This window comes from Crocodylus siamensis, chromosome 1 (genome assembly GCF_052110815.1).
Source record: "Crocodylus siamensis isolate JL-2025a chromosome 1, ASM5211081v1, whole genome shotgun sequence".
Lineage (NCBI taxonomy): Eukaryota > Metazoa > Chordata > Crocodylia > Crocodylidae > Crocodylus > Crocodylus siamensis.
Genome location: NC_143395.1, coordinates 232,555,833 through 232,580,234, shown reverse-complemented (window position 1 = coordinate 232,580,234; position 24,402 = coordinate 232,555,833). Strand labels below are relative to the sequence as shown.

At 44.9% G+C, this 24,402-nt stretch overlaps 2 protein-coding genes across 8 annotated transcripts in view; one reads left to right on the top strand and one right to left on the bottom strand.

Annotated features, from left to right (window-relative positions):
- Positions 1 to 24,402, top strand: part of RIOX2 (ribosomal oxygenase 2) — a 66,241-nt gene that overhangs the window by 25,517 nt on the left and 16,322 nt on the right. For 6 of the 7 annotated variants that reach the window (XM_090058882.1, XM_090058878.1, XM_090058902.1 and 3 more), the window contains 2 exons: positions 61 to 168; positions 2,086 to 3,367. In XM_090058882.1, the coding sequence (XP_089915008.1) occupies positions 61 to 168; positions 2,086 to 2,244 (267 nt within the window). In that variant the 3' untranslated portion in view covers positions 2,245 to 3,367. Of the gene's footprint in view, positions 1 to 60; positions 169 to 2,085; positions 3,368 to 24,402 lie in introns of those variants that run through there. The other variant, XM_090058912.1, reaches the window with a different exon arrangement.
- CRYBG3 (crystallin beta-gamma domain containing 3) overlaps positions 3,851 to 24,402 on the bottom strand; it is a 143,208-nt gene continuing 122,656 nt past the window's right edge. The window contains exons 18-22 of the mRNA XM_090058875.1: positions 21,315 to 21,454; positions 18,229 to 18,352; positions 13,149 to 13,307; positions 9,571 to 9,730; positions 3,851 to 6,450 (exon numbers count right to left, since the gene is read on the bottom strand). Coding sequence (XP_089915001.1) covers positions 6,362 to 6,450; positions 9,571 to 9,730; positions 13,149 to 13,307; positions 18,229 to 18,352; positions 21,315 to 21,454 — 672 coding nt within the window. The 3' untranslated portion in view covers positions 3,851 to 6,361. The remainder of the gene's footprint in view (positions 6,451 to 9,570; positions 9,731 to 13,148; positions 13,308 to 18,228; positions 18,353 to 21,314; positions 21,455 to 24,402) is intronic.

Genomic DNA, 24,402 nt, shown 5'->3' with positions numbered 1-24,402 from the left:
CAGTTAATGGCTTTTGAGCACACTTGTGTAATGGACTCTTTTCTTCCTGCTGTCTCTTAGGATGAGTGTCGCAAAGAGATGATTTATGTCTATCACTCCCTAAAGAACAGCAGACAAATGCACATGATGGGGAATGAGGAGGAAGATGCTAGTGAAGATGGAGCAGAGGTTTGTTTCCTTTCTCTCTAGTACAAGCATCTCGGCTCTGCTCGCCTTTCAAGTCTTATTCATTTAGGAGATTTTGCTCTAAGTAGTGTCCCTCCCCTGTGCTATTGCTGTGTCTATGTTGCAAATGCTTCATGCCAAGCTCTGGATATATGAAAAAGCTGTCTGTGCCACTGCATCAGAGGAAATTCAGTCTTTCAATCTTGCTTCTATCTCTTGGCAGACTTACTGGAGGATGGGAGGACTTTTTTGCTTTCATAAGTTCCTCATCTATATATCTTGTTGCTGGGTGGGGGAGTGAGAAGTGAGGCATTCTGCCTCCACTTGCAAATACAGTCCCAGAACAAGCCATGCCAGAACAAGAGGATGTCTCTGCTGATGATTTCACTATTTCATTCAATCCGCAAAACCTTTCAAACCTGTGGCACCCAATCTTCTGGCCTTGTGGGTTGGATGAATGGTACACAGTCCACTTTGTGGACTGCATTGTGTGTGGGGTCAGTTGGTGGGTGTGATCTAGCATGCCAATTCTGTCTGTGCATCCAAGTGAGTGTAGTGCTGTGGCTAGACCACGTGTGTCTGTGATCTAGAACACATCATCCAGCCTGCACTGCTCCTTATGGGTCTAGAAATTTGGCAACAGGGGAGTGACAATTAATGCTGCCACTGCTCCCCTGTTGCCAAATTTCTGAACCTGTGGGGAACCCCATGGTCCAGAGGTTAAGCACCCCTGTTGTAAAATGCCTACCATTAGGGTTGTAGTCAGCTCTTCCCAGAATGAAGTGGGAGTGTGTCACAAGCCTGTTTGTAGATGCAAACCCAGCCACAGTTGTTCCTGTACAAGAGTCTCCTTTGGGCAACTCCTTTGGATTAGATGGTTTTCTTTTTTTTTAAGACTGTTCATATTCTGTAAGAGCCAGTAAAAGAAGACAAAGTGATGTTCTGGTTCAGTCGCACCTCAGCATGGGGAATTCCATGTCAGTTCTGTGAGGGATGGAATTGTTGTGTGCCAGCAATGTGGTTTTTAGCAGGCTTCTGTCAAGCACTTGTGGCAAAGATGAAAGTAGCCTTTCCTTCCTCATTTATTCAAGAGGGGGGTGTGCAGCTCGCTTTCCCTTCTTCTAGGGCCAGGAAATTCTTCTACATGCAGTGGTAGTGTCTCTAGGATGCATTAAAACATCTAGTGTGTTTGCCTGGCACTTCTTTGCTGTATGCTTTTGTATGCAAATAATATAACTGAAGCTTTGTGTCATCTGGAGGAGCTCCTTTGTCTGCTGTTAATGTAATAAAAGCAGAGGAGGAAAGTTTGCTTGGTGCCTCACTGCCTTTCCATTGTTCCTTGTGGTACTCATACTCTCTTGGCTTAGCATGGCTTCAAGCAAGGTGATCCACTGTGTAGTTTCACAGCAAGCCCCTCCCTACTGCGGGGGGGCTCTTAGAGCAGAGCAGGGTAGCAAGTAAATACCTGCTGTATCCTAGTCAAGCTGGGATGCTGCTGTGATTTCTCAACCATCTCTGCTGCAGGGGAAGTGATGGGGTGGAACTGCTGGATGACATAAAGTCTGTGAAGGGTGTTGGCTGTGTACAGTTCCTAGAGGAAAAGTCAGTTTCTAATAAGGAGGGGAAAAGGGATGTCACATTATCTCTGAGCATAGATACAGCCCTGGGCAATGACATGACATCAGGGCAGGACACAGGTTGTGGCCTTCACAGAGTTGTTTTAAGGAAGGCAGCAGAATAAACCAGGAAACATGGATGACCTGAATAATTTCATCACCACTAGGCTGCAGTTTGCCCCAGTGAAATAGCACCAGGGCAAGTGGGGGTGGTACAGTGAAGCAGAGAGCTGTGTATTAAACTCACCATATAATAGGAGGAATGGTGTAACTTGTACTTGAGCAGTTTTTTAAATTTTTTTAGACCCATGGATTACGTTTTCCTTTATCTCACATGGATGCATTGAAGCAAATTTGGACAAGTGCTACTGTCTGTGTGAAGGAACTGCGTCTCAGTTCCGATGCAGAGAAAGAAAACCTTGTTTTATCCCTCTGGACTGAATGTCTCATTGAAGTAATCTGAATCTTTTGTGAATCAGTCACTCTCCTGGAACATCACATCTCTTCCCTTGAGCACATACTTACAAAGAATTATCTGATTCCTTCTGCTTGTATTGATCTCTCAAAAAACTGGTAAAAAAAAAAAAAAGTGTGTTGTTCTATGTAGGCTCTTCCCTCAGTATTTTTATGCTGTGGTGTGTGGATTGTTCCCCCCACCCCCGTTTTTGTGATGCCAGTTGCTCTCTTCCTAAAGCGACTCTCTCAAGAAAAGCTAAACTTGAAAGAGGTATGACAGTTTGAAATCATAAATATGAGAATAACATAGTTGGACACAGGGTAGTAGCAGAAAGACTCAAATTATTGAAAGTATGTGGAATGCTGGCCTTCTGCTCTGTGAGACTGGTGAGCAAGAAATTGTGTTCCCAAAGGATATACCCCACAATTCAGAAGCTGAAGCAATGATCTTTTATAGACATGTCTGTTTCATTTCAGCAGGTTTTGCTTAATCAAGTTGGAGTTACTCCAGGTTGGGATTTATGTTCAAAATGCAATGCCCAATTCATAGTAAACATTTCATGATACAAGAAGAACAAGTCCAGTGCAAAGCCAAGTCAAGTCACAAACACAATCCATTGAGAGTCTGCTGCTGTTTGGACAGTGCTTTCCTGCTACCAAAATGTGTGCGTGTGGGGTCATTATCTTATATCTCTTGTTGCCTGCTGGCTCTGATTTTTCCCTGGCTGTTTCACTCTGCTGTACTTAAAGTATAGCTATTGCATATGGGCTTATGTCTTCCTTCTACTTGCTCAGCATACAACATTCTTGGTAAAGTCAGCAAGACACCATACGATGGGTCTTTTCTATTTGTGTAGCAGACTACATGGAGGTAAAAGTTAACAAAATTGAAATGGCTGTTGCAAAAATAGTTAAAATGTGGAAGCTTATCCCACATATCATTTCTCACTCAGTGTAATTTCTTGAGGATTTTTTCTTTGTGAACCAAGTTGTTACATAAAGGGAGGGCAGTAAACACAATCCTAGCAACGAGGCTGGAGTGAGTGGGACCCAGAGGGTAGTGGTAAGTTTTCATTTATGGTTATTCTTTTGTTATTGCTATTGTAATAAAATTTGTCTTGTAAAATTTATCTCGTTACAGGAGATAATTTTATCTTGGTAAATTTGTCTCATTATTCACTGAGACATATTTCATGCCCAAGTACCTTGCACAAGGGGCTACTGGTGCGTGTGCATGTATGTACACACACACACTCTGAACTCAGAGAGGATGTGAATTTATCCTTTCAGAAAATGGATTTTCTAGTTAAAAATAGCCCAAGTTTTGTTTATATGTGAATGTGGTAATTGGCAAGTAAGTATTTAACATTTGAACCCTTTAGTCAGCATTCAACTTTCCTGTATCTTACAGATGTCCTGTTTCTGAAGACATCCACCCAAATGGGGTATAACTAATGGTATACCAGGGCCAGATAACCAACACTATTTCCCGCAACATATAGTCCCCTCCCATTAAGTTATTGGTTCAGCACTTTTTGACCAACACCTGAAGCTGCATACATGAGGAGAGGTTGTACACAGTACTGTTGTTTCCAAGTGATGGACTAACAAAACAGGATGTGGTTACGTTTTATTTTAAGACTGCAATCTACTGGCATAGAAAAAACATAACAGGCAGATCACATTTGTGAGTTGGGTAACTGGCAGTCCCTGCTCTTTGGAAGTCATTCTTCAAAGATTTTTATGCTCGAGTGTTTTAAGAACAAAATTATTGCATTTAGACAGTCAGTACAAAACTACAGAGCAAAAGGATCCTCTCAAAGTTTTATACAATAAAATATATATTTTTATATATATATTTAGCAATTTACATTCAAGATCTTTAAGTAAAAAATCCTGCTTTTCTTTCTTTTGTAACACTGGCACACTGAATACAATTATGCATTGTTTAGTGAGGACTAGCGATTGGGCATGTAGGCTTTTTAAGCTACTTCTAGAAAGCAAAAAACATTTAGGACTTATTTGGTATATTGCTAGACTGACATAGAAATATCTAAACAAATACACATACTTTAGTTGAAAAAATATATACATTGAAAAACTTAACTTATTCAGAAAATCACAATGATGCAAGAGTGGCTGCGTGATTAATCTGTCAATGTAAAACAGTAAGTGCAATAAGGTGATTTAAAATATTACTTTGTAGAATTCCATCTCATTTCATACAAAAATAGGCTTCCACATTTCACTCATTTCTAGCCAAAATTGAAACTTAAGGTACCCTGGGAGGAGTCGTGTTTGAATGTAAGACTCGAATAAGGATAGTTGTAGGAAATGATTTTTTTTTGGCTTTTGGGTGTTAGCTCCTCTATACTGTTATAAAATGCAGGCGCTAGAACAGTCATTGGACAAGACAACCATCATTCTTCATACTCATCATACTTTGAACTGCATGTAAAAGCCAATTCAAGTAGTGACATACAAACTAGAATTGAGGTGTGTGTGTGGGGGGGTAGTTTTCTCCATTCTAGATGGTCACAGAACTCTGAATATTGTCCTAGGCTAACACTGCCAATTTAGTTTTGAACACCTTCCACCCACAACAGTGGAATGTATTTGTATTTCATTTAAGATGGAACAAAGTTCCTAATCATGCTTCTTTCAGCATAAGGAAAGTTGCATAGTGTTGTGATTCTAGGACTCACCAACACATTGAGATCTTTTCCCAAAGACTGAACAATTGCCTGAAGCAGAGGGGAAAGAACTGCAACATGCTAATGACCTACAAACCAGTTAACATGCATTATATTATACCCTCTCTCATTTTGCCAAGGGAAAGTTGGAGGAGCAGCATATTAGCACAGTTGCACATTAGTTAGATAATATACACACTTCTATATATATGCACTATTGACTTTGCTCTGGTTTCAAGCCCAACAGATAATTTAAACTATATACAGTGGAATATCAGTGATTTAATCTAACAGGTCTGTTCTACAGCAGGGGTACTCAAACCCCTGGCCTGCAGCGCTGTCATTCAGCCTGCAGTGCTTCCCCTGGGTCCAGAAATTTGACAAGGGAGTGATGACACCCTCCCTTTGCTACTAAATTTCCAGATGCATGGGGAGCCCTAGGCCCCGCATGCTGCATGGGGTGCCCAAACCCAGGATTCAGTGCTGGGCAGGGGTGAAGAAGAGGGGAGGCAGTGCCAGGCTCCAGGGTCCAGTCCTGGTATGGGGGAGTGGGGTGGTAGGATGGGGCCAGTGACAGCACCGTGGGATCCAATTCTGGTTCCTGGACTAGGTGGTACTGGTCCCAGGGCCTCATTCACCTCACAGCTGGCCCTGTGGGGACAAAAGGTTGAGCACCACTTGTCTAAAGTATCTGCATTGTTATGTGACATTGTTCTAACTAAATAATAATGCCTCCCTTTTACACCATCTGTGTGAGCTAGTTGGATAGAAATAGGCCCCTGCCTTCAGAACTATGTTTAACTGTAAACTGTCCTAGATTCAGAGGTCCTTACTACAGCTTTAAGCAGGTGAGGATCTGGCCTTTCCTCATTAAACCCATTCAGCAGAGCCCCACCATAGGACTGGTCTGGAATTTCAGTCATAGGCTTCCCCTGTACACTTATTTAAATGGCACATGAGCAAGGGCTGATTTTTGAGATGTAAAATAAGAGGTGAGTCTGAATCACCAGAGCTGAAAAACTAGTACATTAATCAGTGAGCTTCTCCAGTTTGTGGAGAGAAAGGAATGACAGTGACCCAAAGGGACAGTACAATTGAACTACAACATTTCTAGCTTATCTTTGCATTCACTGAATTGGTAAGGATAAACTGAACAGGTGTAATGAAATAACACAGGATTAAATGGTGCTTAAAGAGGAGGAAGGCCTCAGTGGAAAGTCAGTGGGAATAAGGAAAAACATAAATTATGAGCTCCTCTACAGTTGTGCAAAAATTCAGTTCCTTCTGGAGTCAGTGCCTTGTGGAGGAAGAACAAAGTAGATGTCTTGGTTATCATTCCAGTGCCATGCGACTTCAGTAGTTCCTTCTGAAAGCATTCATACACTGTGTAGGTCCATGTCTCCAGGATTTTCAGAGGGGGCAGCAGTTTTTTCACAAAATTTCAATGTTCCATTTTTGTGAGCGTTCACCCTCCAGGGGATGATTTACAATGATGTAGCTCCTTTCATAATAATTTCCTCCTGAAAAAAGGTGTTAATTGTTATGCAGATTCAGTAATACAACAAATAGACTTAGCTGCAATTTTAATTACGTGCACTTGTATAAGCAGAGTCAGAAAATCAGCTAAGTTAAAAATCCTAGCAGAACAACTAAATTCCCATAAAGAAAAGGCATTCATTTCAAAGCTAAGCATACTTTTTAGTTATTATATGAATCATGAGTTATAAAAATAGGACAGAAGTCTTTCCTACTTGTATAAAAAGTTTGAAGGGGCTTTAGCTATGGAAAGAGGTTTATAGTTGCTCAGAGGGTATTTACAGGGGACTAAATCTCTCTCCCAAGGCTAACTCATCTGGACAGATTGCTTTGGCCATGTCCACACTATAGTACCAACGTGTTCTAGCTGGGGTGTTCTTGAGCACACCCTGCCCGCATGCTTCAAGCCTGGCAACACCTGATCAGGCTGCTCTATGGTGCTCACTTACAGATGCACGAGACCTGGATCTCCAGTAGGCTTGATGGTGGCCATGCTTAGCTGTCTAAGTTGGTTATGTCCTTAATGTTTTTATGTATCGGTGTAATTCATCCCTACCACACAAGGTGTTGGACGCATCTACACATGACATTTACTGTGGCATGGACTAATTAGCTGCACAGTAAACATCTCGGTGTCTACATGTGCACCCCTATTAGGCTGGAGTAAACTAATTTACTTCTCAGCAGGATAGCTCTTGTAAATACAAGCACTATTTTGCGAAGTAAGAAACTGCAGCAGTACATGTAGATGCTGCCCTGGTTGGCTGGGCACGAGGGTGGTTTAGTGTTGGGTCTGCCTGCTGGCTAGCCCCACACTGAAGCACTGTTGTGCCTCAGCGAGCTCTTTTACAGTACATTGAGCTGTAGGGAGCAGCCTTGGGCTAGCTGATCTCCCAGGTCCCCTGCCAGCCAGGGCTTTTCTACCCCAGCTCAGTATGTTGTAGTCCCAGCGCATGTTCAGACAGCAGTAAACTCTGGAGTTTATTGCTTTGCATGAATTGCACATGTAGACATTCCTACTGAGTCCTAATTAAGTATGGATCCTTTTCACGGTTTTCTTTGTTTTCCTTGTTCGGTGGCATCATCTACATTTCCACGTCAGAGTCTTTACTTGCTGATTCAGTCTCATATGTCTCCCTATCTAAACTCCTTGTACATCCTCATCCCTTTAACCCTCTGTCCGAACCAGAACTTCAGTTCATCCCCCCACAGCTTGCTTTTCCCACTAGCAGTCTGTGCCCCTAAGCAGATTAAGCTGCTGGCTACTTCCAGTGTCTATCTTGAACTTCTCTTTCCTGTCCCCTCTACTGAATTCTGCCCTGTCTGTGCCATTGCAACTACTTAGAGGGGACCAATAGCCTCCTCCACCTTTCTGTTGTATATGTACTAATGCTATTGCCAGAAAGACAGCAGAATGCCTGATTCTTATTTAGAATGAACGCTATTGCTCTCGTACATGTTTCTAAAAGCAGGGAAGACACTTCTAAAGCTCTTTTTCCCAGGATGCATTAAGGAATTGTCCGTTATAGACATCTCTAGTTCTCAGCCATTCCTTACACTCCCATGCACTTCTTGTCATGGGCTGATCCAGAGCTCCAGCTACAAATACTAGTGCATTTTAAAGGCCTATATTACCACAATAGGAAAATACCCAAGGGGTTATTCTCTGAAGGACTTCACCTAAAAGTTTGATTTCCTATATACAGTAATAAGGTTTGTCTCTCTCTCTCTCTACTATAAGCAGTACAAGTACTATAGTGTATTTTGCACTGAATACCATTTACCCCAAGTCCCTCCATTAAATGTAAAGGAACTGCTATTTATAGCTGCTTTTTGAATCTCTCTCTTCAGGTTCCTCATCAAGAGTATTCTTATGGACTCCCTTGGCCATTTCAGTATTAGGTTTTGCACTGGATAAAGCAGCACAAATGTAAATGATTTCCACATGTATTACAAAAATTCACTCTGTTCCACAGCATTTTTAAAGTGTCTCATTTCCTATTTTAAAAGTTAGCATCTCTACTGCTTGTAGATATTTTAGTTTGTTTTTAATATGTTAGGAGCCAGCTATTTATAAAAGTACTATATACTTAACTTTTTGTATAGAGAGCAAGAAAAAGCCCACCATTAATATGGTAGGACTCATCAGAGATCCTGATTTATCTGAGTGACAGAGTTTAATGTTTTTATTTTTAAACTTGGACCATATTTTAAAAACACCTCATCTTGGATGGATTCCCTCTCATCTAACAGTATGCAGATCACTTTCTATCACCCATGGTTGTCTATAACACCATATGCTAGGTCCAGCTACTACTCTAGTAATGCCTTTCAGTGCCTGCCGTGTAGTTTCAGCTTTTTCAGTGCATCTTGGCAACTAGGATGAAGAGAAGCCCGCACCTGAGTACAGACTAAGTGTACCACTGTTTTCATCGAGTGCTACAACAGTAGACATATAGCTTGAGAAACTGCAGTTCCTGCCTTTTAACTGTGCTAGAAGGTGAATTGACTCTAGATAGGACAATGCAGTAGATGGGTTGTATTTTACGTTCTTTGGCTGTTTTTCGTTTTGCCACAAGAGGGTGGCAGTGAAGGGAAGGCTAGTACGTATTTGGAGATTTGATTGGAGATTTGATGCATGTCCAAAACTTGCATTAACATCTTATACAACTGCTACTCCATAGCACTGCATTCATTCCTTCACCTCAGTTCTGTTGAAGCAAAACTGATGAGGAGCAACATGGAAATACACTTGTGTTTTCATGAATGAGGCCTGTATTAAACCTAAATTAATCTCTGGTCATTTTCAAAGTATTCCCCTTCGTAAATGTTCTTGGGCAACATGAGCTGGTGACAGTTGCCCACGTTTAGTGGGTTATGGCTACTTTCCAGCTGCATTAAGATTAACAGATCAACAAAAAATGAAACCTTTGTATCTGCTGATTTAGGAACACTTCCACAGATGAAGGGAGCTAATTGTGTTTAACATCATCAACTGCTTGAGAATACCGAACACTGGAATAATCATGTCCAATAATCAGTCCCAGCCATAACTGAATATACCAGCAAACATGCACTGAGTGTGTAGATGAGCCTTTTGGTACCTTTGATATCAAGAAGTAGCTGGTCACTGAGATATGAACTAATGGTTCCATCCTTATTGAGTCTCCATTTCTGCCTGTCTTTTCTGTGTTCCGCCCACAACGCTACTTTAGCTCCAGGTACATCTCGGCCCCCAATGACATCAAGGCAGGCATCAATGGCCTAAGAAATGGAGAAAAAGCTTAGCAACAGAATCTGATTGCCATTGCTGGCTTTTACATGCTCTTTTCTGCTTCACTCACTGACACCTTAAAACGAGACTGCTATCATGAGTTACATAGTCTGTCAGTAAACTAGAAGCTGTTTATTCACCGTGGCTATGAGTAGCAGCCTGTTTACTGAGCTGACATTGCTCCTATTACTCAGTTAAACAAGTATATTTCTATTAGAATGACACAAACCTTTCAGATTGCCTTTGTGTGCTATAAAGCAATTATTTAGCCCTTTGCAGGTTGCTTGTCAGTATCAGGAGGCCATATTTATGTGGGGGACTGTGCAAAAAGGCCTGCTGACCACAACATAGCATCTGTTTGGAAGGAGGCACAGTTATTGCTTTCAGAACTGCACTGGAAAGGAGGGGGTCACGATCATCTGGTCTCAGCTCACACAGTAAGCATTACATCCCTTGAAAGGGAATAGTAAAAGCACTCCCCCTCTACACTCTGAGGAGGTCTAGGAGCACAGCTGATGGACATAGGGGTCTGCATGGGCCCCAGCTCAGCACAACTGAGCCCCAAGATTGTAGTGTCTCCCTTTCCCAGGAGCTATCACTTATTTCTGTAGCCAGGCTGAAAAGCTGAAGACACTGGTTTAGAAAGATGCACAGATTTAAGAGCATTTTCAAATACATGTTATGCCTATTGTAACCCTAGTGCTTACACTGTCCTTCACAAACCTCTAACTGACCTGGCTCCTACTGGGTGTGTCTACATGTGCCATTAGGGGGCAGCCACAAACTGCGGAGTTTACTGCTCCGCAATTTATTGCTCCTGGGAAGTTCCCAGATGAATGACTACATGTGCGTCTAGACTGCAGCACATTGAGCCAAGTTGGAGCAGCCCCAGCAGGGCTCTAACCCAGCAGCTCTGTGTGCTGCGGAGGGGCTGGCTGGGGAACGAGGGCTAGCTAGTAGTATGGGGCTAGCTAGCAGGCAGCCCTGGCACTGAAGCACCCTCATGTCCCAGCCAACTGGTCAATGGCTACACATGTGCATGAAAAAAACTCTGCAGCAGGGTAGTAGGTATTAACAAGTACTCCCTTGCTGCAGAATTTATTAGTTTCATGCGCATGTGTAGATGCTGAGACATTTACTGTGCACTTAATTAGGCAACTCCACAGTAAACATCTCATGTAGATGTGCCTTCTGAGAGGAAACTGCAGACCAACTCAGACAAGGCCAAGGATCAGCCTTTGAAACACACAAGAGAAACGGTGCTAGAAGAACCCAAGTCTCATCGTTTCATAACTGATAGGGTTGGAAGGGACCTAAGCAGATCATCTAGTCTGACCCCCTGGCATGGACAGGAAAGGATGCTGGGGTCAAATGACCCCAGCTAGGTGGCTGTCTAGCCTCCTTTTGAAGACCCCCAGGGTAGGGGCGAGCACCACTTTCCTTGGAAGTTTGTTTCAGATCCTAGCTGCCTTGACAGTGAAGTAGTGCCTCCTGATGTCTAACCTGAATCTACTCTCCAACTTATGGCCATTATTCCTTGTTATTCCTGGTAGTGCTTAGGGGAACAGGGACTCTCATAGCCTGCTGGTCCCCCTTGGCCAGTTTGTAGATGGCCACCAGATGACCTTCTCTTGTGAAGGCTGAACAGGTTCAGGTCCCATAGCCTACGCTCGTAGGGCCTGCCCTGCTGCCCCCTGATCATGCGAGTGGCCCTCCTCTGGACCCTCTCCTTGTTGTCCACATCCCTCTTGAAGTGCAGCGCCCAGAACTGGATACAGTACTTCAGCTGCAGCCTGACCAGTGCCGCATAGAGGGGGAGGATCACCTCCTTGCACCTGCTCATGATGCCTCTGTGGATGCAGGACGAAATGCAGTTAGTCTTCCTGACTGCGTCCTCACATTGTCAGCCCATGTTCATCTTGGAATCATTAGTGACTCCAAGTTCCTTCTCTGGCTCTGTGCTGATGAGAAGGGAGTTCCCCAGCCTGTAGGTATGCTGCTGGTTCTTCCTCCCCAGGTGCAACACCTTGCACTTGTCCGTATTGAAACCCATCCTATCGATTCTCATTTGCCCACCCCGTAACCTGTTCAGATCTAGTTGTAGCCTGTCCCTCTCTTCTGGAGTGCTCACTTCTCCCCACATCTTAGTGTCATCTGCAAACTTGAACAAGGTGCTTTTCACTCCCTCATCCAAATCGCTGATGAAGATATTGAACAGTGCAGGCCCAAGGCCCAAGCCCTGGGGAACCCACTGCCTACATCTCTCCAGGTCAAAAATGACCCGTCCACCACCACTCTCTGGGTGTGGCCCTCCAGACAATTTGCAACCCATCTGACTGTGTAGGTGTTGACACCACAGACGCCTAATTTTTTTAATGAGGATGGGGTGAGAGACACTGTTGAAGGCCTTCCTAAAGTCCAAGAAGACTATGTCCACCGCAACACCTGCGTCCGAGGCTTTTGTGACCTGGTCATAGAAGGCCACCAGGTTTGTCTGACAGGACCTCCCTCTAATGGACCCATGTTGGTTGCCCCTAAGCATAAACTGCCCTTCTGGCCCCTTGTAGATGTGCTCCTGGATAATTTTCTCAAAGAGCTTCCCCAGGACCGAGGTAAGACTAACCGGCCTATAGTTTCCTGGGTCCCCTTTCCTCCCTTTTTTGAAAATGGGGACCACAATGGCCCTTTTCCAGTCCTCCGGCACCTCGCCAGAGCACCATGAGCGCTCATAAAGCCATGCCGGGTTCCCGCAACGACCTCTGCTAATTCCCTCAGCACTCTGGGGTGAAGATCATCAGGACCTGCTTGATTTGAACACATCGAGTCCCACCAGAAGTTCCCTGACTAGGTCCTCACTGACCCTGGGACCGTCAGGGATCCCGGTTGGGGGGGGGGAGGGGGATGTCTCTGTCTGTGCTCAGAAAAATGGAAGCAAAGAATCTGTTAAAGAGATTAGCTTTGTCATCTGGTGCTACCACCAGATTACCAAGCATGTCCTGCAGAGGCCCCACGTTACATGATACCTTCTTTTTACCCCCTATGTATTTAAAAAAGGACTTCCTGTTATCTTTGTTCTGGACCGCTAGTCCCAGTTCCATCTCTGCCTTGGCCTTCTTAACAACCCGCCTACAATCTCAAGCCAAGGAAGTATAATCCTCCTTGGTGATGGCCCCTTTCTTCCATTGGGTGTATGCCTCCTTTTTGGCTTTGAGGTGTTCGTGGATGCTTTTGGTGAGCCATGGGGGCTTTTGAGCACTTGCCTCCTTTGATCCATGTGGGGAGTCATTAAGAAAAATTTTAGTTGAAGAAAATGCAATGTAGGGAGAGGGGCTGACTGCAAGAGGGCACACAGTCAAGATAAAAGGCATGCATGTCAATTTGCTGTACATCAGAGATTCAGTGGCTCACCTTGGCTTTGAGGAGTCCTCGGCAGTAGTGCCAGATCTGTGTATGCTTGCCATTGTATGGAGACACACACACTGTTGTAGCTCTTACATCTGTTAGGTTTCCAGCAACTGTTAAATATTTTTCTTGGGCTTGATTCTTTATTCGGAGGTAGACAGCTGGCTGAAAGTGTTAAAAAAAACAAGTGCATCAGCCAGGCTGTAGAAGTGGTAGGTACAGCGCATGTAGGTAGCATTCTTTAATTGGTCAGCCTAACACATTTCCCTTCTCAGGTATCTTTGCATGTTCAGTTTCAGACAGGGGACTGCAAAATAATCTTGGGATGTAAACACGTGCTATAAAAACCAACACTGCAAACCTTTCGTAAGTGGTGAATGGCAGCAAGCAGCTATGGGGGGAAATGTGGGATGCTGAATACACGAGACACTGCAGGTGTTTTAGTTAGGTTGGCTCCTGAGAACCACTTTAATTAAAACACTCCTTATGCGCATGCTCCTCACCTTGGAGCATGCGTATAAGACCCCCAGATGATTTTGTGGTAGTGCAAATCGTGAAGAATGAAATGGGGGCGGAAATCAGCATGTAAACAAACTGTAGGTGTTCTTTCCCTACTCCAAAGAAACCTCTGGCTAGACAAAGATATACATGCTTCACCAACCTAAACAGATTCACATGTATATCTGAGTGGGGCAGGGGAATGCATTTTAACACCCTGGCAATATATTTTGGCTTTTTAGGAATTCACAGGATGGCAACAGAAGAGACCTGAAGATATATCTGTGCACCCCCAAGGCACATGATATGAAGGGCACACATATTTCTGAAATGAAATTTTATAACTTTAGAAGATGGTATGAACTTGGGCTAGCTGCTCGGTGGCAGCTCAATGGAGCAACACACTTAGTTGGCTTGGAAAAGGAGTGTCTCTCAGTACTCTCGGGCAACCTTCAGCCCTGTGCTGTAAGGAATAACTGGCTACACAGGTAGCTGTGCCCAGCTCTTTTTGTGCAGAGGTGCGTGTCAGCAACGTAAGGACAGGTGACTTTTGGTCTACTCTGCACACAGCAGTAATATGCAGATAGCTATTTTTACCTCTTGTGTTACTGTAATCCAAGTGTTTATGGCACCTGGCAGCGTATCTAAAATGCTTAGCTGTCAAAGTAAGACACTGGTAAATAAGTGCAACAAGTGTGACATGAGAAATGTTTAACATACCATTTAAAATACCATTCAAAGGTTAAGAAAATATTTTAACTGCAGCCTAGTACACACAATATACCCCTACCCTTTAATCATCTCAACTGCAAGAAAACTGTGGAGTATTAGGTGAAAAGCCACAATACTAAGAAAATTTTGACTTTTTTATAGCAAATTGTTTTCTTGACTCAGATTTCTTTGTAGCCAACATTGGAATAGGATAGCTTACTAGCTGGATTTGAAAGCACTGGAAGTAATATTCTTAAAAGTTTCTATTATCTTTTCAGAATACCAAAAGTCTGTTAACCCAGCTCACAGATCATCCTCCTAGTTCACTGTTACATTTCCCCAAATTAGTCTATTATTAAAAATGTCCAAACCTGCCTTACAAAATGGAAAAAATGCAATAGTAGCATCAGGGGGTATAACTTCAGCTCTTCAAATCTATGCTGAGGACTAGGAAGTTTTTGGAGAGTGCTAGAGTCCTGATGCAAGTGCTGGAGTGGCCAACTAGGGGCTGTGCTCTTCTCAACCTGCTGCTCACAAACAGGGAAGAATTGGTGGGGAGTTAGTGGATGGCACCTTGGGCAATAGTGACCATGAGATGATTGAGTTCAGGATCCTGAGACAGGAAAGATGGAGAGCAGCAGACTAAGGACCCTGGACTTCAGGAACGTAGACTTGGACTCATAGGCAGGATTCCCTGGGAAGTCAGTCTGAGGGGGAGAGGAGTCCAGGAGAGCTGGCTGTATTTTAAAGCAGATTTACTGAGAGCATAGGAACAAGCCATCCTGATGCACAGGAAGACTAGCAAGTATGGCAGAAGTAACCAGCTTGGTTTAGGGAACTCTTCAGTAAACTAAATAACAAAAGGAAGCTTATAAGAAGTTGCAACTTTGACAAGTAACTAGGGAAGAATATATGGGCATCGATTGGGTATGCAGGGATGAAGTCAGGAGGGCCAAAGAGCAATTGGAGTTGCAGCTAGCAAGGGACGTGAAGGGTAACAAGAAGGGTTTCTACAAGTATGTTGGTAGCAAGAGAAGGATCAGGGAAATGTGGGTCTCTTACTGAATGGGGGAAGCAAACTTGTGACAGAGGATGCAGAAAAGGCTGAAGTACTCAATGCCTATTTCGCCTCAGTTTTCATAAGCAAGATCAGCTCCCAGACTACTGCACTGGGCCGCACAGTTTGGGGAGGAGGTGAGCAGCCAGCAGTGGCAAAATGAAAGGTCAGGGACTATTTAGAAAAGCCGGACGGGATACAACCAACAGTGCTGAGGGAGTTGCCTGATGCGATTGCAGAGCGACTGGCCATCATCTTTGAAAACTCATGGCGATCAAGAGAGGTCCTGGATGATTGGAGAAGGGCAAACATAGTGCCCATATTTATGAAAGGGAAAAAAGGAGGATCCAGGGAACTACAGATCAGTCAGCCTCACCTTGGTCCCTGGAAAAATCATGGATTTTTCTCAAGGAATCCATTTCCAAACACTTGGAGGGGAAGAAGATGATCAGGAACAGTCAGCATGGATTCACTAAGGGCAAGTCATGCCTGACCATTCTGACTGCCTTCTATGACAAGATGCAAGAGAGCAGTGGATGTGGTGTAACTTGACTTTAGCAAGGCTTTTGGTAAACAGTCTCCCACAGCATTCTCACAGGCAAGCCAAGGAAGTGCAGACTGGATGAATGGACTGTAAGGTAGGTAGAAAACTGGCTGGAGCATTGTGCTTAGAGGGTAGTAATCAATGGCTTGATGTCTAGTTGGCAGCCAGTATCAAGTGGAGTCCCTCAAGGGTTGGTCTTGGGGTCAGTTTTGTACAATGTCTTCATCACTGACTTGGAAGATGGTGTAGACCATATGCTCAGCAAGGCTGCAGATGACACCAAGCTGGGGGGAATAGTAGATACACTGGAGGGTAGGGCTAAGATTCAGAGTGACCTAGACAAATTGTATGATTGGGCCAAAAGAAATCTCATGAGGTTCAACAAGAATAAGTGCAAAGTCCTGCACTTAGGACGGAGCAATCCCATGCACCAGTACAGGCTGGGTGACTGGCAGGGCAGCAGCTCTGCAGAAAAGGGCCTGGGGGTCACAGTGGATAATAAGCTGAATATGAGCCAGCAGTGTGCCCTTGTTGCAAAGAAAGCTAACAGCATACTGGGCTGCATTGGTAGGTGTGTTGCCATTAGGTCCAGGGAAGTGATTATTCCCCTCTAGTCAGCACTGTGTCCAGTTCTGGGCCTCCCACTACAGAAAGGATGTGGACAAATTGGAGACAGTCCATCGGGGGGCGACAAAAATGGCGACGGCGTGGGGCACATGACTTATGAGGAAAGCCTGAGAGACCTTGGTTTATTTAGTCTAGAGAAGAGAAGACAGAGGGGATTTAATAGTAGCCTTCAACTACCTGAAGGGGGGTTTCGAAAGAGGATGGCGCTAGACTGTTTTCAGTTGTGGCAGATGACAGAACAAGGAGCAACCGTCTCAAATTTCAGCAAGGGAAATTTAGGTTGGATATTAGGAAGAATTTTCTCACTAGAACAGGTTCCCTTGAGAGGTGGTGGAATCTCCATCCTTGGAGGTTTTTAAGACCCAGCTAGACAAAGCTTTGGCTGGCATGATCCGTTTGGAGCTGGTCCTGCTTTAAGCAGGCAGCTGGAGTAGATGACCTCCTGAGGTCCCTTCCAACCCTAATTTTCTATGACTTTATGACCGCAGAAGCCCCAAACAAATCGGTTTTGCTTATTAATATATATACGTGATTCCAAGATGAGGGTTTTTTTTCCATTCAGCATGGGGAAAAAGCCTCATGTTTTAGATTCACATGGGGGGGGGAAAGGAGGAGGGGAAGGTGGCAAGCAGCTTCTGCAGCTCTGGCCCTGATCTGGGTTTTAAGTCAGAGCTGCAGCCTCTACCCCTGGCATTTCCACTGCCCCAGCTACCTCTGCTTCCATCTGTTCCCTGCTGCCTCTGCCATGCCATTCCTACTTACCCCGAGTTGTGGCTGTAGCTCCAGGCCCTGGTAAGGAGCACATGCTAGCTCCAGCCCCTGTCTGGCCAGGAAGAAGCAGCAGTGGAGGTAGGTCCGACTCTGAGCTGTTGCTCCCTCAGCCATTGCTGTCTGGCTCAGTAGGGGCCACAGCCAGCATGTTTCCTGTGTCCCAGGTCAGAGACAGAGCCAAACCTGCAACTCAGGGTAAGTGGTGGGTGTGTGTGTGGCGGGAGAGGGCAGGGGTGGGGGGTCAGGGGGCAGAGGCAAAGGGAGGTAGGCAGGAGGGGGCTCAGGGAGTGTGGGGGGACAAGTGGCAAGGAGCAAGGTGCAGGGGTCAAGGGGTGGGGGCCAGGCTTTCCCTGCCGCAGCAGGGTATGGGGATGAATTTAAGATGACCCTCCAATAGTTAGATTCCATACATGGCAAATTACCCATAGAAAATGTATACATTTCTTGTAGAATCAAATTATTGGGGGGCTGTCTTAAATTCAAAGCTGTCTTGGATTTAGGCAAATATGGTATTGTCATATGATAAAAACAAGAACGGTGGAGAATCTATAGGAGAAATTAAGAGCTTTAGCAGAGCACCAGTTTTCATTAAATCACTTTAGAACAAAACGGTGGAGAAAAGAATTACCCTTCCCTAGCCCACTGCACTCAGGGTACAAGATTCTCTTATGTGGACTTTCAGTACGGCCTATTGCCTGTCAAAGCAGGGGAATGCTGGTCCCATTCTCATTAATGGCAGAAATCTCACTGATTTTGGTCGAATTAGGACTTATTCTGAAATTTTTCAGTACCAAATCTAATGTCTTTTAAATAAAAGTAGGAAGGTAGGGGAGAGACACTTGTTTTATTCCCAAAGCAGCCTTTCCTGTAAGAAGTACCTGCTTCAGAGGACGAAGGGAGCCAGTTACTTTCCAGCCACTGAACTCACTCCAATTTGAAATCTTGCTGGGTTCTAGTAGAATTTGTTTTCCTAGAAAATTGCCTCCTTCATAAGCAACCCACCTGGAAACAGAAAACACGTAGGGTATGTGAGAATGACAGATGGGAAAACAAAGATACAAAATAACACCTGCTAAAATATTTTTAAACCCTAATTTTTTTCCATGGTAATAGCTTACTAAATGTGTACTGTCATGCTAAAATGACAGTGCTCCTCTAAGTGCATTAAGTGCAAGTCTTGCCCCACACTGTCACTGTTGCGGCCTTTTGTGCTCACAGAGCAAAAAGGGATCATATGCAATTGGAGTGTGAAACACTCCAAAAGAGCCAAACTTGCTATATCAAACCGCACCACCAGACTGAGAACAAGTATGAGAACTTTATTCACAGTTAAAACACAGTAAGTGATCCTCTGTGAATCATAACATTGCTACTGTAGTAATAGAATGCAGTGCTGAGGCCATGTATACCGGCACAAAATATACTCTGCCTCTTTTTCTCCTAGCCATAAACCCTCCAAGTTGCTCACTTCCTCCTGGTCTCACCATCTATCGTGGCTGCCTGTGGTTGGGGCTGGCAACAAATCTCTGCCTCCCTGGAAAGCTCAAGCTGCCTGAGCTTACTAGGTAGCTATCTGGCCTCTCTGCAGCAAGGATAAGTGCAGGCAGCAGGGAAGAGAAGGAGGGCTGCAGAGGAGACAGACGGCTTAGTATAGCCCCATGGCATCCTGGACTGCACTTTACTTCATTTACTCTTTTACACATAAGCCACTTGGTGCGTGGTTTTAAAGTGTTTTATGTGTGCACTTCATTACTGAAACCTATTCAGATAACTCATATAACAAAACAGTAAAACTGTGGACAGTGGGTTTTTTTTGGTTTGCTACAAGTGAGAAAGACAGGTCAGTGAACACATCAAGGGCCCATTGACACTAGAACAGGCTTCAAATTAAATGTTGTCAATACAGTTCTCAGCACATTTAGAGTTTAAAGGTGTCTGCTGCATTTTCACTGAACTTTAAAACTACAGAAAAACTTAACTCACAACTTTGATCTACCAGGCTGCAATCACCTTTAAGGTCTAGTAAGGACCCCTATCCCCACCAACCTGGGCCACCCGCATTGGCTCCTCTAGACTAACCTCCCCATCCTATCCTATCTTCCATTACAAATCTATGCCTGTGCATGGCAGTAAGATCCCACACCACATACACAAGCCTGTTTTTTGCCTTTCACTTCCTTATTTATGCAAGGCTGACCTTCTACTGGGACAATGGACCCAGCTGTTTGAGGCAGGATTTTGCCTATCTGAACTATCCGGTACAAAACCTTGACTAACCTCTTACTAAAACTGCAGTCAACCGTGTTGCACAGCTGCAAGGCATAACACCCTAACCTGTGAGAGGTAAAGTAGGGGCACAACAGCAATCAGTGTCCTGCTGCTGCAAAGCTAGTTGAAATGCACTTGGGAGATCCAAGGAAGTGGGCCATGCGCCCCCAGTACAGAGGAAGGCAAAACCTCCCTAGTCCGTACCAATCTGACTGGAATAAAATTCCTTCCTGACTCGAGCTGTGGTAATCAATCTGATCCTGAGTGTAGGGGTAAAATCCTGTAGCAAGGAACTGCTGAGTTTTAGCTCCAAAGAGAGCACTGGCACACCCCAGTCAAAATCTTCAGCCTTGGCTGCAGCCAACACCCAATTTTTCTGAGAAAGGTGAAACCCCCCCCCAACAAAAACCAAACAAACCCCTCTGACATAGCAACAGAAGGAGAAAATCCCTTCCCAGCCCCATGTGGCTACCGGCAAAGCCTGGAAGCATGGTAAATACCAAATGCCCTCAGTGCTCTACAACCTGAGGACTTGCAGCAAGTGAAACTCCACATACCGCACCTCCTTTCTGGACAGCCAGAGCTACCTTTTCTGCATCCACTCTATAAATCTCATTCTAGCTCCTTCAATCTTCTTTCATAACTAAGCCAGACTGTGGAGCTCTTCTTCATTTTCCTGCTGCTGAGTATGGTCCTCTCCAATATTTACCTGCTTCAGGCTGCTTTGCCAGTGATTTATGTATGTATGTGTAGGGGGGAGTGGGGGAAGACTCAGTTTTCTGAAGGGGCAGTGATCATTTCCATTTTTTCTCATATAAGCAATACTCAGCGACGACTCAGTTTTCTGAAGGGGCAGTGATCATTTCCATTTTTTCTCATAAACCCTGAAAAATGCTCAGAAGGTAAAAAGCCACCAGGCAACTCAGTGAAATGCTCCAGGGGTAGGGATATACCCCCCCAGAACTCTTGGTTTCAGGGGTAGGAAAGTACATTTCCTGCTAGTTCCCCAAGACAGAATCACCCCATCTCCCACACATGCCTTGACTCCCCTGAGATGTAGAAGGCCTGCTAACGTAGCCAGAGATAATGAGGAGTAGGTGAGGAGATGATACTGAGGACCAGAGGGGAAAGGCTAGTGCTGCTCAGTCCTCTGTGCTTGTCTGTGGCCTCTAGCATCCCATTTAATTGCTCTGCCATCAAATATGAGGCCAAGAAAACTCACCAAAAAGCCACACACCCCTGGCTCCTCTGTAGTTAATTAAGGAGAAGGGAAATTTCTTTGTGTTGCTCCACAGAAAAATGATGCCTCCTGGGATGTGCAAAATTTTATATATTCCTATTTAAAACCACATTAGAACAGAATTTAAAGCATTATGGCAAAGCTGTGCCGGGCAGCTCTGCAGCCACAATTAATATGCACAATTAACTTTAAATTTAAATAGAATTTCTGAAGTTGGGGACAAGTTTTATACCAAGGGCCACTATTCATAGCACTGACTTGACAAACCTACCAATAAAGCCACTGTAAAGCATGCAATGCGTAACAGAGCTAATAGAAGAGCTTAACAAATTACTGACACTTATTTGTATAACCACAGTCCTTGGGAGCTTATGGGAAGGCACTTATCAAGGGGATCAAAGGCCTCAATATTGTATTCTGCAATAAGGTGCTCTGAAATATTCCAGCTGTACTTACAGTCCGCTTCTCACCCACACAGACTGGGTGTAAAAGTGAAGGTCCTCATTCAAAACAGAACTGACAGCATCTTTAAAGTGCAATTCTCTGCCCTTACAACATTCAAGGGCAAACAGGCTGATAGAAGGTTCAGCAAACACCTGGAAGAGAGGGTAGGTGCAGTTACTCAAGATGGTGTAATTGCCACTTGTGAGCATTTTACTTCAGTGTCCACCTCCTTAGCATGGATATTCACTAGTAATTTGCATTTTTTATTTGGATCCATAGTTTCCCAAAAGGTCATGCTGCTGAGGAAGTATGTTGTAATTGACAAATCATGGAACACTTGAGATCTATTGGACACCACACTACAGAGCCCAGTAACATAAGCATGATTCTTCAGATTTAAACCTTCAAAGGCACTGAAACACCTTGAGGTGCACAGTGGGCTGGTGCTTTTGAAAACACCATAAAGTGTGTATCACTGCATATTAAGGTGCTTCAATATCTTTGAAAATCTGACGCTAAACATTTAATGAAGAAACGGGTTACAAAGTTAATTTCAAAGATCCAGGAAAATTCAAGTAATTGGCAATCACTTCAGGCTCAAGTGAACAAGTCAACACTTTTCATGTAGCGCCATCTTTATCTACAGATAAGAGATTTGTTACCAAAAGTGGCTGATACAACAGTTACAAAATATCAGTTACAAAGGGTGCATCTAGATGTTATTCCAATCACGGCAGTGCTTTCCTTGCACAATGAAGACATCATACCATGTGCATGGCTAACTGTGCGCAGGACGGGCTGTCAGAAGAAAGGAAAAAGAAATAACAGCTTGCACTACTGCTACTGGCCACTCTCATTGGTCATCTCGCACTGGGGAGCTGTCACTGGGCAGCAACACCACTGAACGAATTAGATAACTACTCAGGAGTCATTCCCCAGGGTCCATGGACTAGCCCTGGAGAAACAAGCTGGGAGAGAAAGGGGAAATCTACCCCTCAGTTCCCCTGCCCCCTGCATGGAGTCAGAGCTACCCTGCCCAACTGGAGCATAGCCCTGGTCTCCCAAGCTGCAGCAGGGGTGGGAATCCACCTCCACCCCAACCTTCTCTGTGCAAGTGCAGGGAGCTAGGGATACCCTGCCCAACCACAAGCAGTCTGGTCTGGGAAGCAGCAAGCACTGGTAGGGTGACCACCTACCCTAGCTGGGTGGGACAGTCCTGGAACAGGAACATCAAGTCATGGTCCTGGACTCTGAGACAGTTCTGGATTTGCACTATCGTTCAGGGATCAGGAAACGGCGGGTGCCCCCTTGCAGGCTGGCAGAGTTCCAGTCTGTATGGGGCTGCCGGGAACGGGATACAGGAAGCACCACATGCATGTGTGCACCTGCACACATGCATGTAGCCAGGAATACAGCCTGGGCACGTGGAGAGCAACATCCTGCAGATAAGTCTATGGCAGGGGATGGAGGGATGGGACAAGAGGGGGAAAGTGAGGGAGTGGGGCACAGGCTGGCAGTGCTGCCCAGCCAGGGTGGTGCACAGGGTTCAGGACTGGGGCAGGGAGCAAGACAGAGCCACAGTCAGCTCATCCATGGAGTGTGTGTGTGGGGGGTTGAGGGGGAGGGTGCTACTGTATGCACAGCCTCCCCCCCACCTCCAGATTTGTGTGCAGGGCAGGGACATATGCGAGTTGTCTGCTGTGGGCTCGGGGTTTCCTGCCTTGCTGCCTTTCCCTCAGGAGCCCTGCACTGGCTACATGCCCCCTGCCCATCTGGCAGCAGCAGGGGTGGTGGTGGCACGGAGTTGTATGCCCTGCTGCTGCCAGGCAGGTAGGGGGCACATGGCAGGCTCAGTGCTCCTGAGGGAAAGGAAGCAGGGTGGGGAGCCCCAAGACTGCAGAGGGCAACCTGCATCCGCCCCTGCTTCACTCAGCTTTGCTCTGGCCGTACCACCAGTGCAGGGGAGGCAAGCATTTGTCCTGCCTTTCCATTTTGAAAAGGTTGCCACCCTAAGCACTGGGGAATTCCACCCCCCCCTTCCCCATGTTTGCTGTTGCCCAAGAGGCCCGAACTGCCTGTGGCTGAGCAGGTCCTTGGCTCCATGCCTGGGTGGAGAGAAGTGGCAGGGATTCTCCCCCCACCATGCCTGTTGCTGCCCAGAATGCTCCAGCATGACAGGGGTGTCCCTGATCATATAACCTGTACTGGTATATGAGGGGCTGTGTTGTATTTCTCCTGCTGGGTGCTGCTGTTTAGAGAGAATGAACCTAGGAGTCAGAACTATGCTGGGCAGGGGTTTCTTCCTTGCTGTTTTTCAGAGAAGTTTATACTGGAGATGGAGCAATGGGATGCTGGAGGACCGGCAGATTGCTATCACACAATATATTCTTTGCTACACATGCAAATTAAAGCTAGATAGCAACCAACTATGAAGTTAGTACACAGTTTAGAGCTCTAACTAGCTGGTTGGAGCTTTTTATTGTGTGATAGCTACTTTGTATATGGAGCTGGTCAGTTAATAACTAATGTGCAGAGAAAGCCAAGAGAGGTAAGGTATAAAATCAATAGGACGTACACAGTACCAACTTGAAAATCAAAACACCTATGTTTTCATTGCAAAAAGGTGTATTTTTTCCTGAGGTTATCTTAACATAGTTGCTTAGCAACTTAGCAACCCAGCAAGAGGTGATAGCATTGATCTCAATGAACTCTATTCAAGTAAAAACCATCTGCACCTTATCTCCACTAGGATTTGAAACTGAGATAGGTAACCAGTACAAACACACTTTCTGTGGTCAATGGTGGAAGGCGCACAAATCAGGAGCAATCTGAAAAAATATACACCCATGCACTAAGTCATTAAGGAAGCAAGAGTATAAATGTGTTATTCCAAGGAGGATCATTTACTAGAAACTTTTAGTGAAGTATTTCACAAGATCTCCACTGTGATTAAGGCCTTATGAATTTACTGGCACTGAGTCACTGCATGTGGTATACAGCTGGTTGCTTAACTTGTACCTCAAGGAAATGATTCCCCCTCCTACCTCACCTGTGTAGCACTATTATCAGCAGCATGCAGCTCAATGGGGGTGAGAAGCTC